Source organism: Monodelphis domestica, chromosome 2 (assembly GCF_027887165.1).
Source record: "Monodelphis domestica isolate mMonDom1 chromosome 2, mMonDom1.pri, whole genome shotgun sequence".
Taxonomy (NCBI): Eukaryota; Metazoa; Chordata; class Mammalia; order Didelphimorphia; family Didelphidae; genus Monodelphis; species Monodelphis domestica.
The window spans coordinates 347,692,111-347,705,235 of NC_077228.1; the positions used below are offsets into that span (position 1 = coordinate 347,692,111).

The 13,125-nt window shown below is 34.0% G+C and overlaps 1 protein-coding gene across 8 annotated transcripts in view; it reads right to left on the minus strand.

The window, feature by feature from the left end:
* Positions 1 to 13,125, minus strand: part of MAP3K7 (mitogen-activated protein kinase kinase kinase 7) — an 81,975-nt gene that overhangs the window by 27,249 nt on the left and 41,601 nt on the right. For 6 of the 8 annotated variants that reach the window (XM_007484327.3, XM_001367250.4, XM_056818599.1 and 3 more), the window contains 3 exons: positions 10,493 to 10,623; positions 9,640 to 9,769; positions 7,720 to 7,800 (listed from right to left, as the gene is read on the minus strand). In XM_007484327.3, the coding sequence (XP_007484389.1) occupies positions 7,720 to 7,800; positions 9,640 to 9,769; positions 10,493 to 10,623 (342 nt within the window). The remainder of the gene's footprint in view (positions 1 to 7,719; positions 7,801 to 9,639; positions 9,770 to 10,492; positions 10,624 to 13,125) is intronic. The other 2 variants (XM_007484328.3, XM_001367301.4) reach the window with 1 other exon arrangement.

Here is a 13,125-nt window from a genome sequence, read left to right on the forward strand (position 1 = left end):
CTTTAAGTCATAATTTAGAAATATGAATATAAGATAATCCATCTCCTGTTATCTCAAATGAAAATTACTAGGTCTGTTCATAGGAAATTTTGATTGATTCTAATTTTTTTTACCCTATAGAATACTAATTTGGCTACTCACTCATACAAACATTATACATGGTCCTGTAAAAGAACTAGTAGAAACCTAGTGGAATGGGTGCCTGATCTACTAACTAGTTAATCAGGTGGTGCTATGAATATCATGGCTAGTTTTGAAGTCACAAGTGAATACAGATTTCATAGGTAACCATAAAGAACAACATTTTATTTTAGAACCAAGGAAATAGGTAAAGTATATGGTTATAAATGCTAGGTGGGAAAAATAATTCCATGACCTATATGTTATATCACTGAATCATTCTCTGTGCAGTAATGTCAGATGGAAAGAGATGGCTTTTGAAATCAATTGATTAATCCTTAAGTCAGCTAAAAATGAATAAGTAAGCTTTACATGGACCATTGCTTTCCTGGTTTAGGAATTGGAATCAGAAATTCCTGAAAACACACTTATCCAGATTCCTTATATTCTTGGCTTAGGAAGGCTTCTTTTACTCACCTTTCTATGTAATAATTTAAAACTTTTCCAAAGAACTTTCTCTTTTCTCTCTCCCACTCCCTACAGTACACCTTTCTTTCAAAGTCCTTCTCCTTCTCCAGACTCCTTTCTTATAACTACTTTGATATATAGGATGCTCTTCAGCTCTTGGTTTTGCATTCTCAGCTTTGACTATTCAAACATCTGCTTTGTGATTAAGATTCTCAAGATACCTTTATTCACATTCTAAGAGCACTTTGTACTGCATTATGATATCATTTTCAGACAAAATTAGAAATGATTTTGTATTCTGACAATTCAATTTGTCTGCACTTTCAGATCTCCATTTGATGCTTTGGCAACTTTTGTGTTAACAATTACAGATAAAAGTAGCTTCATATTTGAGGAAGGTATCACTTTGGACTTTTGCTTTCTAATGAATTCTAGACAAATCAATAATGTAATATTTGTAAAGTACTTAGTACAGTGTGGTGGCACACAACAAGCACTCAATAAATTCTTGCCCCCTTGCCCAAATCTCAACCTGGGGAGGGTTATCTTTCCAGGGGTACATTTTTTAAGGTCAATACCATCAGGCTTTACCTTGTGCTCAAACTGTACTAACACACCTAGAAAGCATTCATAAATGATAAAAAACCTAACTTTTGATGTAGTACCTATTATTGTCTACTTTCTTGTTCCTTGCTAGTTTTAGATACATTTTACCCAGAATTTCTTAACTACTTTATAAACTCTCCCCAAACTTCATCTTAATGACCTTGCCATTTCCCCCTTTCTATATATAGCATTTACAGAATTTTCTGTATTTTTCCATTAGCAGCATTATCTACAAAATATTTCCTAAATGACAAGGCATTTGTCCCTATTTCCAATTATCATTGCAAAAGTGACTGTAGGATTCAAATTTAACTAAGACAAAAAAGAATCCTGAATATCATTTGAAAAAATTTTGTTAAACCTTCACTTTATTCTAGAAACAACTCTTAAGACTGAAGGCAAGAATTAGACTTAAGTGAATGCCCAGGGTCCCACAGCTATGAAGTGTGTAAGGTCACATTTGAAACCAGATTCCAGACTCCAGGCTTAGTGCTCTATCCACCATGCCAACTAGCTACCCTTCCATCCCCTGAATATCATTAAAAAAATTAGAAAATTTCCTAGTGTACCAGGATTGGCAGTTAAAGAAAGGAATGTATCTGTAATTATTATGGAATAAAAATTTAAAATATAAAAACATATAGTCCTATTGTCTGCATATTAAATTCAAAAAACATTCTTATATGCATAAAGATGAGAACTATTTATTTTGAGAACCTTTTCAAAATCCTTGAAAACTATACATGAAAAAAGAACAGGAAGTGGTTAGGCAGAACACCTAAAAAAAAAGATTCTGGTATCATTGTGACTGAAATCTATAGCTAATTTATCATTTCTCTAAGAACAAGCTATGAGCACATTACTCATTATAGCATTAAATCACTTCATTATTTTTACTCAATTATTTTAGCCTCAGAAATTACAAAATAGGTGGCAAAGTGCTTTTATACCACTTTTTAAAAACTGAAGCAGTTAAGAGTCCATCTGTAGATTTGATGGAGAATTTTCAAATGCTTATAAATAGAGGTAAAGGGGAAAAGGAGGGGGGAAAATTCTCTTACATTAAGTTAATAACTCAATCGTGAGTTATGAATGACAGGATTTTATAATAGCATTAACAGAACAGTTTAAGTACAAAATTCCCTGTAAAAGCAGCTACACTTTACAATGACAAATCAATTTGAGTATAAACTGTGGGCAATTAATGTTATTATTAGAGAAGTATGGATCGCTGAAGACTTCTGCATCTTAAACAAGCAATAACAGTTCTTTTAAAAAGCACTTTTCTTCTATCAAAAGGCACTGTGAATTCTTGGTTAGTTTTTGTTAAGAGATAACCAGTACTACATAAGAAACTCTAAACAACATTCTGGGTTTCATAACAGTTAACCTGAATTACTGTGTCATTACTGTATCCACTAGGACAGTTTCTCTCCACGTAACATATAAGTTTTTAACTGGCTAGCTTCTTTCTGCTCATTTGTGGACTGAAGCCCAAGCTATCTCAAATCCTACATTCTGAACTTCTTAAAACTATAAACCACTTAATCCTTTCCCCCATTCTCCTAACAAAAACCTTTACCACCATAAACTAACTACAAGTATGATACAATAAATAGTTTATACTGTGACTGATACGTTGTTTCAAGACTATAATCTCTACTCTATCAACATACTTTTAAAATAAAAACAAACACCTACCTTCTGGTTTAGAATCAATACTGAGTAGTGGTTCCAAGGCAGAAGAGTGGTAAGGACTAGGCAGTGGGGGTTAAGTGATTTGCACAGGGTCACAAGCTATGAAATATCTGAAGCCACATATTTGAACCAATAACTTCCTGCCTTTAGGCCTGGCTTTCAATTACCTAGATGCCACCTTATTAACATACTTTTTACCAAGGCAAGAAAAATTAGTCACTCAGAAAAGAATATGTGGTATGGGCAATAAAAGTTATAAGAAGGAAATAGAAAATGACATACGAAGTAGAAGTTAAATGAATTAACAAAGATTTCCAGGCTTTTAATCTTAACTTATAATGATAAATTAAAAAAAATTACCTTAAGGATTATAACTTTTAAATCCTTAAAATTTTGCTGGCTGGAAAAAACTCAAGAAAATATATCTTGGCCTTGGGAAAAAATCTAAATCTATTAGCTCACAAAAAAGTTCAATAAACATAAAACAAGGCTAACTTGTCTGCATTCTGAATTGAGAACTTTATATGACCTAAATGTTTTCTCCCCCTCCCCTATGGTAACCAGGCCCTATATACCCCTAACTTGCTGAGGAAGCAATAAGTCACTTGGAGAACCTTTTATACAAATGAAAACAAGTAGGACTGCATGGTCTAGTGGTGCTTTTAGCTAAATTGTAGATGACATGTTTATATTCTTTTTTTGGTGTGGACTGCTTATTCCACTGTCTCATTCCTATTCCAGGGGAAAGGTATATAATATGACTCACAAATAGTTCCCATCTACTGAATTAAAGGCTAATGATGCACCAAGAAATGCTCTAGCTCTAAAATGTTTTTGTTTTTTGAATGGAATAGGGGGTATTATAGTGAACAGTTGTGGGATAGTTTTGTTGCTATTATAAGCTATTATTTTGGGAAACAGTACTTTTTAAGAAAAAGTAGGAAGGAATATGAAGGAGTGATTTAAATTGGGGGCAATAAAGTATTTCCTTTATAATACATATAGGGTAGAACCATATTCGGTAGAATTTTTTTTTTGTGAAAGCCAAGACAATGCCAGCAAAATTAGAATGGAAACAGGCAACTGGGAACAAAACTTTATTTTTTGGGGGGGGGAAGATGGGGGGAGCCTGCAAAACTTTTACAGCATGTTTTCCTAATATGGATCTCATTTCCAAGATATATGATCCATTCCTCAAATGGTAAATGACAGGAATAGGTAGTTTCCTAAGGAAGAAATCCAAACTATCAAAACCATTAAAAAAAAAAAGATGCTGCAATTTGCCCAGTAGAGGGAATATCTACATTGACTAGATATTGATGTTAAAAGTATAACCTTTGGTCTAACTAGGCTAGAGCAAGGTTATACAAAATGCTTTTGTAGTATGGATCAGGTAACTGAGACTGATTCTCTCATGTTGATTGACAATTAAGTGGCTAGTCCACTCTATTCTTCCCCCTATAAAAAGGTTACTTTGGTGAATGACTGGATGGAGGAAAAAAAAAAAGAGCCCTAAATTTTGAACAAGGGGAATTTTTTTTTATAGTAGCCAGAAGATAGAAAGGTAAGTTTATTAGCCTTTTTTACATATGATTCACTATGCTGCTATATTTTTGGTATAACTATTTAGACACTTTAAAAAGTGACTGAGAACTTTGGTCAAGGTCTTTGACTTTTGGGGAACTCATGGAAATTTAAAGAATTTTAAGAAACAGAAAACTTTGAAAAGGATCATAAATTACATAAAAAAATAAAGTAGCCTATACTTACACAAATAAGCTAATTCTGATCACCAATGCATTCCAGGGACTATATCTCCTATATACTACTTTGTGCCAAAGGAAAAATATTAATTTTTGGAAACATTATTTCAGACAATATTGGGACTACTTCAACCTTAATAGAAAATATGTGTGAATTTCTATGCTTCTAAATTCTATTTTTAAAACATCAAAAAGTATTTTCTTTGGCTATGCCATATAACTCTCTGGGAAATACATTAATTCAAACAAAAAACCCAAACTAAAACATAGAAAATTTTTTGGAATTAAGGATCACTAAGTTTTAAATATTTGCTGCTTTCATCAATATTAAAGACATTTGGCTCATTCCCCAAAGATGATTTATAGGACTTCATATATGATGTACATTTCCTTCCCCAAAACTACTTTCAATCTTGGAGCTTATGTTCTTTTACCAAAAAGAAAAGAGTTCACTTATTTGCACAAAAGATTTAATTAGAAAATATGGCAAAAATGTTTACAAAAATGAACTTTTGAAAGGGCCACTTAATGAATTTAGAGATCTATCAGTTTAAAATGAAATCAAATACTTCATATTCAAAAGTAACAATGTGAATGATAAAACTTGAAAGAGATGATATTCTTTAATGATTTAAAAGCACAGTTCAATCCAAATCGAATGGTGGTAGACATTTCCAGGCACAACATTGACAATACAAAGCATAGCCATGCAAAAAGCCACATGCTCAATAAATCAATTAACACTTTTGGGTGGGTTACAGGTAATGTTTTCCTTCCATTTACAGAATCACACAGAATTTGAGTCAGAAGAGACCTCAGTCATCAGGTCCAAATTTTGCTTGAATCAGAATGCCCCCTACAACAGACCAAACAAGTGGTCAACCACTCATTACTTTTAGATAGTACTGCTGCTAGGGTTAAAGTGTTAACCATTATCAAGCCTAAATTTTCCTCTTAGCAACTTGCACTCAAGCAACAACTTCTAATTCTGCCCTCCAGGGGCAAAGCAGAAAATGTCAAATTTGCTTTCTATATGATAGTCCTTTAGATAAGTGGAAAACAGCTATTCTGTTTCTCTTAAGTCTCCTTTTTTCCATGTTGATTTTCCTTAGATTCTTCATTCTTTATATAGCATGAATCATCAAGAAGCTTTTTTCTTTTGGTCTAAATTTGCTTTTTGGATAGAATTTTTAGTGTTCTATAAAATTATTGGCTATCTTGATATTTTCCTGATTGCTTTAAGCATTACAGGGAATCAAAGCTTACATGGATAACAACTAATTTCAGGTCAGGATTTGGTGTCATAACAAATTGGTAACAATTGCAGTGAACTGAACTTAGGTGTCTTAAAAATTAATTTCTTAAACTTAAGAACTATTCTGGTTGGATAAAAATCTCTATGTTAAAAGCTAACTTAAGGGGAAGTTGGGTAGCTCAGTGGATTGAGAACCAGGCCTAGATATGGGAGGTCCTAGGTTCAAGGTCTCAGATACTTCCTAGCTGTGTGACCCTGGGCAAGTCACTTAATCCCCACTGCCTATCCTTTACTTTTCTTCTGTCTTAGAATTAATACACAGAATTGATTCTAAAGTAGAAAGTGAGGTTTGTTTTTTGTTTTAAGCTAACATCACTTTAAGACTTCAAAAACCAAGAAGTTAGAAATAAATCAAAGTTTTAATGTTTTGTCTCTCAATCTTTTCTTATGAAAATAAAACTCAGTAAGCAGTTTTAAGAAAAGTTAAATTGTAGATAGGAATGCAAAACTGTATACTGTGACATGGAAGTAGCAATGGAAATAAAGAAATTTTAGACTAGATTTCAGTGCACAATAATAAGCAATGTTTAATTAATTTTCCTTTTTCATACATTTAAATAATTTCTTTTACTTTTGACCACAAGAGTCACTCCTTTCAATTAATTGCTTGAACAACTCAGAGAGAATCTCCTTTTATTTGTGACAAATAAAACAGGCCTTAAGGGAGGGAATAATGCAAGAGGGGGAAAATTCCTGCAAATAACCTCATTAAGATTAGGGGTTGGCAGAGGAACAGGCAACCAAATATAGTGAAAGTGAAACTATATGTTGCTTTCACTGAATACCCTGTTTTAGAATCATCTAACAAACTGGTGAAATTAAAAAAAAAAAAGCAAAAATCAGACAGACTATGATACCATGCACGGATTGAGCAGAAAAGTCACAAACTATTTTCTAATTTAAAGCAATTATCCAGGGGCAGCTGGGTAGTTCAGTGGATTCAGAGCCAGGCCTAGAGACGGGAGGTCCTAGGTTCAAATCTGGCCTCAGACACTTCCCAGCTGTGTGACCCTGGGCAAGTCATTTGACTCCCATTGCCTAGCCCTTAGCACTCTTCTGCCTTAGAACCAAAACATAGTAGGGAAGGTAAGAGTTAAACAAAACAAAACAAAACAATTATCCTAATATAAGTAATGAATCAGAAGTATATTCTTGGTATATAAGATTCTTCTTTAGTAACATATGCAGCAAAACATCATATCTCAGAATTCTATATTGTTTTGGCTTTCCAAATGGAGTAAAATAGCATTCATGAAATCCCTTTCCCCACTGTGAACTTCCTATTTCATCTGCTACCTACAAAAAGAGGCAGGATATGAAGTTGGTAGTGAGGGAGAAAGACATGTACTGAAGAAGGACATAGGAATTTGGGAAAATTAAAAGTCATTGCCTTTTTCTGTCATATACTAGGAAGTCAGAGAACCTTCTAATTTTAGCAAACATTTATCCAATTCAAGATGAGAGGAATTCTTTCTATCAATTCTAGCAGTCACATTTTCTCCTAGAAAATACTGGCTTTTTCAATTATATTTTGACATCTGAGCCATTTTTCAAGCCATGCTATGATGATAACGCTTCTGCTGACCAACCTGATCATTTTGTGCAAGTCATTTTTTCCTTTTAAATAGCTACTTGCATGGTCTCTAAAAATTGGAGCAATAAGTATTTATTTTTGTTTATTTATTTTAATATGGTGGGTCATTATTCCAGCTTCTTAGCTATTAGACCAACTCAGGTGGTCTATGATACCTGATATGACGATCTGAGGGACATCCAGAATGTTGCCAAATGAAGCAGTTTTACGATGGCCCCGTTTAGGCTTGGAACAGGCTGCAAAAACACACATATACAATACACATGCAAACCACTACAAATAGTAACATACAGAATGATTGACTACAAAAAAAAAAGAATACTTTTTCTATAGTTATGTTAACAACATGCAAAACTACATGCAAGACTATCTAACGTTTTATCCATGCTTATGAAAGAAAAGCAGAGATTAAAAAAGCGAACAACTACCAATACAACACTTCAGACACATTAGTTTGAATTAAGCCAAGATAAAAACAGACAAAGACAGACAAAGATGGTCAAAGCTGCATGGCAACAAGGAGGATAATTCCTAAAATTGTCTGTGGGGAAAAAAAACCTGCCTATATTATATGAGGAAGGTAAGAGGGGAATGATCAAAGTACATAAGTTATCAATAGTATTCCAATTACAAAAATTTGGATATATGTATATATGTGTGTATATATGTGTGTGTGTGTGTGTGTGTGTGTGTGTGTGTGTGTGTGTGTGTGTGTGTGTAAATTTTAAATTGGATGCAATTCTTTTCTTGAATGTACCTATCAGGCCTGTATATCCTGTATAAACTAACTATAACTGAAAACCATAAAGATAAATAATTTCTAATCTTTCACAGAAACACAACCATATAAACTTCTTATTAGGGAAAAGTGGATCTCATATAAAATAAACAAAACCAGATTTATAATGGTTTTAAAAGCAGAGACCAAATTGTAATTCACCTCAAAGACTAAAATTACTCTTGCCATGTCTTAAGTGTGCATGAGCCTGCCAGCCCTTATTCAATCTTTGAATATTGATTAGTTCACTTACTCTCAGAGCAAGTGATCCCAGAAAACAAACAAAACAGCATTATAGAGTCCAGGATACTTTTTTTTTTGGTCAGTATTTTGGAGGCAACATTAACTTTTTTTGAGAAAGCTATTGTCTAAATTTGTAGTTTTCATGTTTCTTTCTTTTTTTTTGGAGGGGGGGAATTTGGTCAATTTCTATCTTGACAAAAGGAAAAACATCATTTTAGAAGAACAAATTAAAGTAACTGAAAATGTTGCTAGGAAAAAGGAGCAATGTTGTTAACTCCAATAAGTTAAATATGCATGTACCTTTTAATTTCTGATCCTCTATCTTTCATGATGACATTTTAAAAATGTGAAAAGACAAAACCACATCAGTATAAAGCTAGTTTCTTTAAGAATCCAATGAAAAACTACTGAGCACTTTTCCAAATGAAAAATAACCACAGTTAATTCAATTATTCATGCTCATATGAGGAACAGCAGGCAGAATTATCTAATCTTGGGCTTTAGAACATAGTTTTCTGCCAAACTTAAAACAAAATATTTTGTCATTCAGTAGGAAATAACCTACATAAATCACATCGCTTACAATCTATTGGCAGAGATAAGACAATCTTTGTTTGGCAAGAATTTTGGTTTCTTCCCATAGTTTTTTCAGTTAAAGTATCAACTGAGCTATGCTTGATAAAGGCTTTGTTTGATATAAACAATGACTTAAAAGTAAATTATAGTATTTCTATTTTCTCCTCTGAACTTAAAGGGACATATTAATTTTGAATCATTTCTTCAACAGCCTGTAACAAAGGCATCCTTAAATGAACTGCTAAAGACTTAGGAAGTATATTGTCAATCCAATCCAATTTTTGTTTTGTTTTGTTAAGACAAAAAGGAAAAAACCCACAACACCAAACAACCACCACCAGACACCCACTATTAACAAAACATAAACCACTATTACAACAAAAATATAACAGAGAATTAATTATATTTGAAAGCTTATTCACATGATAAAATACTTGCTAGTGCTCTCCACCTCAGATACCTGCATTTCCTTTTTTACCTGTGGTAGCAGCTATTCTTGCTTCTATTTCAGACATGTCAGCACTCATCCTCTTGCCCTCTGATGATGGTGGCAAGCTTTCCACACTGCTCCCTCGAGATGCTCCCAAGCTTAAACGCCCAGAATCGCTCTGTTAAAATTTTAGAACTGTTTGAATAACTGATGCTCTGAAAATTTATGATGAAGTCTCCTTCAGGAGGCAATCTGGAGGGAGGAGGGTGCTAACTACAGTCTTTTTCAAGACTAGTCTCTAGGAGATCATAGAAGATTGGAAGATTCTGAAATACTGGTAACATTCATGAGGACAGCCACTATACTTCTAAGAGATAATTGTCCTCCATTTGATAACTGACCTTTGCTAAAATATCTTAAGGCATAAGAATAAAATTATTGCTAAAATAATTTCAAATGGATAATTTAAGCAATAAAACAAAACAGATATTAATACCATTAAAAGCAGGCTTGCAGTTGTCTCCTACGTCTGAGCAGGCTAGTGTATAAAACATGACTTAAGATACATTATATACTTAATGAGTTAATAATATGAGACTTTGTTGGTGCATGACAAGAATCGTGCCATACAAAATGGAAAAGGCAATGTTCATAGCAAGGAAGAATAATAAGATGGTGGAAGGTAGATATGAGGAAAAATTAATTTTATAATTAGGCCTATCTAGTCTGATCTACCTGCTTAAGGAACAAGACAGAGAACTGTATAATGGAAAACAATAGATACTGCACAAAACAATAGGGGCAGAAAATATGCACGGAAAATAAACCACTCTCAAAAATGTTTATGTAAAAATGTTTATACTACTGGCAAGATGGATATATAATTTTTCACTTAACAAACCTGTTGTTTGGCTTGATTTTTCAACAATTTTGATTCTAAGCGCTTAATGGTATCATTTGTCGCTGGAATTTGTTCCATATTAGTGTCACTCTTGTTACTGGTATTTGTAGAAGTGATATCCATGAATGAACCTATGAAGGCAAAATGTTTATAACAGTTTAATTTAAAATAATATATAATGTTGTAAGGAAAGCTCTGTGTAAACCTTAAAGCAACATTTAAATGTGGTGGTGTAATTTTTTAACAATAACAGCACATTTACATATTGTTATTACTTCTAGTATCAAATACAAAGTTCTTTGGCATTCACAGCCTTCACAAACCCTTCTCTCCACCTCCAAAACTCCCGATTTTCTTATACTTTTAATCCCTCCTAATGTCTCCCTATGTACTCTGTAATCTAGTGATACCTCCCCAAGACACTTTTTTTTTAACAAGACACTTCATCTCCCACTGTAGGCATTTTCACTAGCTGTCCCCACAAGCCTGGTACTCTCTTCCTACCCAAACCTGGCCCTTTGGATGTTCTGCTTTCCTTTAAGTCTTAGCTAAAATCTCATCTACAAAAAGCATCAGTTGATTCTATTAGCTTCCTTCTGTTGAGGCCTCCCACTATGGTCATTTTTCCCCATTAGGCAATAAGCTTCTAAGGGGTAGGTATTATTTTTTGGGGTATTCCTAGCACTTAGCACAGTGCTGGCACATAGCAGGTGCTTACTAAATGTTTATTTGATTGTATTAAGAAGTTACTCATCTGAAGAAATATAAGAACAAGCTGGGGTAGGGGTAGAAGGTTGGGGAGCACAGGCAATGGAGAAAGGCCTCAGAGTACTATAGACCACCTAAGAAAGAAGGAGCCTTTTTTCAGTTCTCATCCTCTCTCTCATCTTTGCCACATTAAAAACTGTTGGAACATTCTCCTTTCCCCTAGTTCTTATCTACTTGTGGCTGCTCCTTCTGCTTTCTCTGCTTCAGTCTTAGAACCTCTTCCCATCTACCTTTACATCTTTCTTAATCATCTCATCAGCTCTAATTGATGTAATTTCTATTCATATGACTCTCAAATCTACATCTACAACCCTCATTCCTCTTCTGAGAAGCTCTAGTCCTAACGCACTGACTTTCTATTGGACATTTCAATCTGAATGTGCCATGGGCATTTTAAACTTCTTTATTTTTAATCCTAGTCCTTCTTTATTACCCTATTTTTGTTGTAGGATATCTTTCTAGGAATCCAGGTTCACAAGCTTAGTTCACAGTCCTTGACTCTTCATTCTTTTTTGTTCAACACGTGACGAGCTTTGCTGATTCTATCCCCACAACATCTCACAGATATGTTCCCTTTTCTTCAATTATATGGTCACTCTCTTAGCCAGAATCTCTGTGACTCCTGCCTGCACTATTGCAATGGCTGCCTAATTGGCTTCTCTTCTTTTATTCTCCCACCTTTCTCATCTATCTTTTATAAAGATGCAAAAATGATATTCTTAAAAGTTCAGGTTTGACTATGTCACATCCTTACTCCAGAGGTTTCGTTATCTCTTTATTGCCTTTAAGAAAGAATACAAATCCCTCAGCTCAGCATTCATACTCTTCACAATCTGATTCTAGGCTATGCTTTCAGACCAATTTCACATTACTCTCCTTTACTTACTCTCTATTTCTTCCAAATTGGCCCATTTGTTGCTCCCTGCACAAGAGATTTCATCTCCTCTCATACTTTTCTATGTAGGCTGTGCCTGCTGGCCCTGGAATACTCTCCTTTCTCTGGTTTGTCTACTGACTGGCATCTATAGGTTCCTTAAAGGCTTAATTCATAGATCAGCTCTTACAGAGCCTAATCCAAAAAGAAGAGAAGGATTTTAAAAGGTAGCTATGTGGAAGCAGCACGTTGCAAGCTTCCTGGACAACATATGCAAAAACAAGGGGATAGGAGGAGCAAGACAAGATCCAATCAGATTGTGGAAGACTTAAAATATCAGGCTACAGAGGATGATTTATGCTATGGACAATAGTGAACAATGAAGATTTTGTGAGCAGGGGAAGCACTTTTACAGTCAAAGGTGATTAAAGTAAGAGAAACATTTGTACATTAAAACTGTTGGCATTTGACCTAGATAAGGATAACACTGAAAGTTGGGAACGCTCATTAGGACTCTATTTTCTCTATTTTGTAGCCCAGGCAAGTGGGTGTAAATGAGGGCAGTGAAAGGATGAGATCTTAAGAAGCCATAACTCTCTACCTGGACTTGGGTACCTTGCACATGAAGTTTTTAGCCATAAGAAAAATTTTTCCCTTCTATTACCTCAAGAAGATCTTTTAATATATATGAGCCCTTACTCTTTTAATTTTCCTCATATCCTATAGCCACTGCATAAGGCCTAATTCACCAAAGTAAAAAAGTGGAGTAAAAAGTCAACATTCCCAGCAAAGAAAGGTTTTTAAACTATAATCTGAATTTATAAGGACAATTTCTAATTTTACAAAGCTGAGCTCTAGCATAAATTATATTTTAAGATCAAATCTGATTCTTAAATTAAAATGCTTTAAAAATTAAATTTTGTGGAGTTTTTGTTAGGTTTAAGCTGCTTTTTTGATGACCACAAAATATTGCTATCATCATCATCATTTA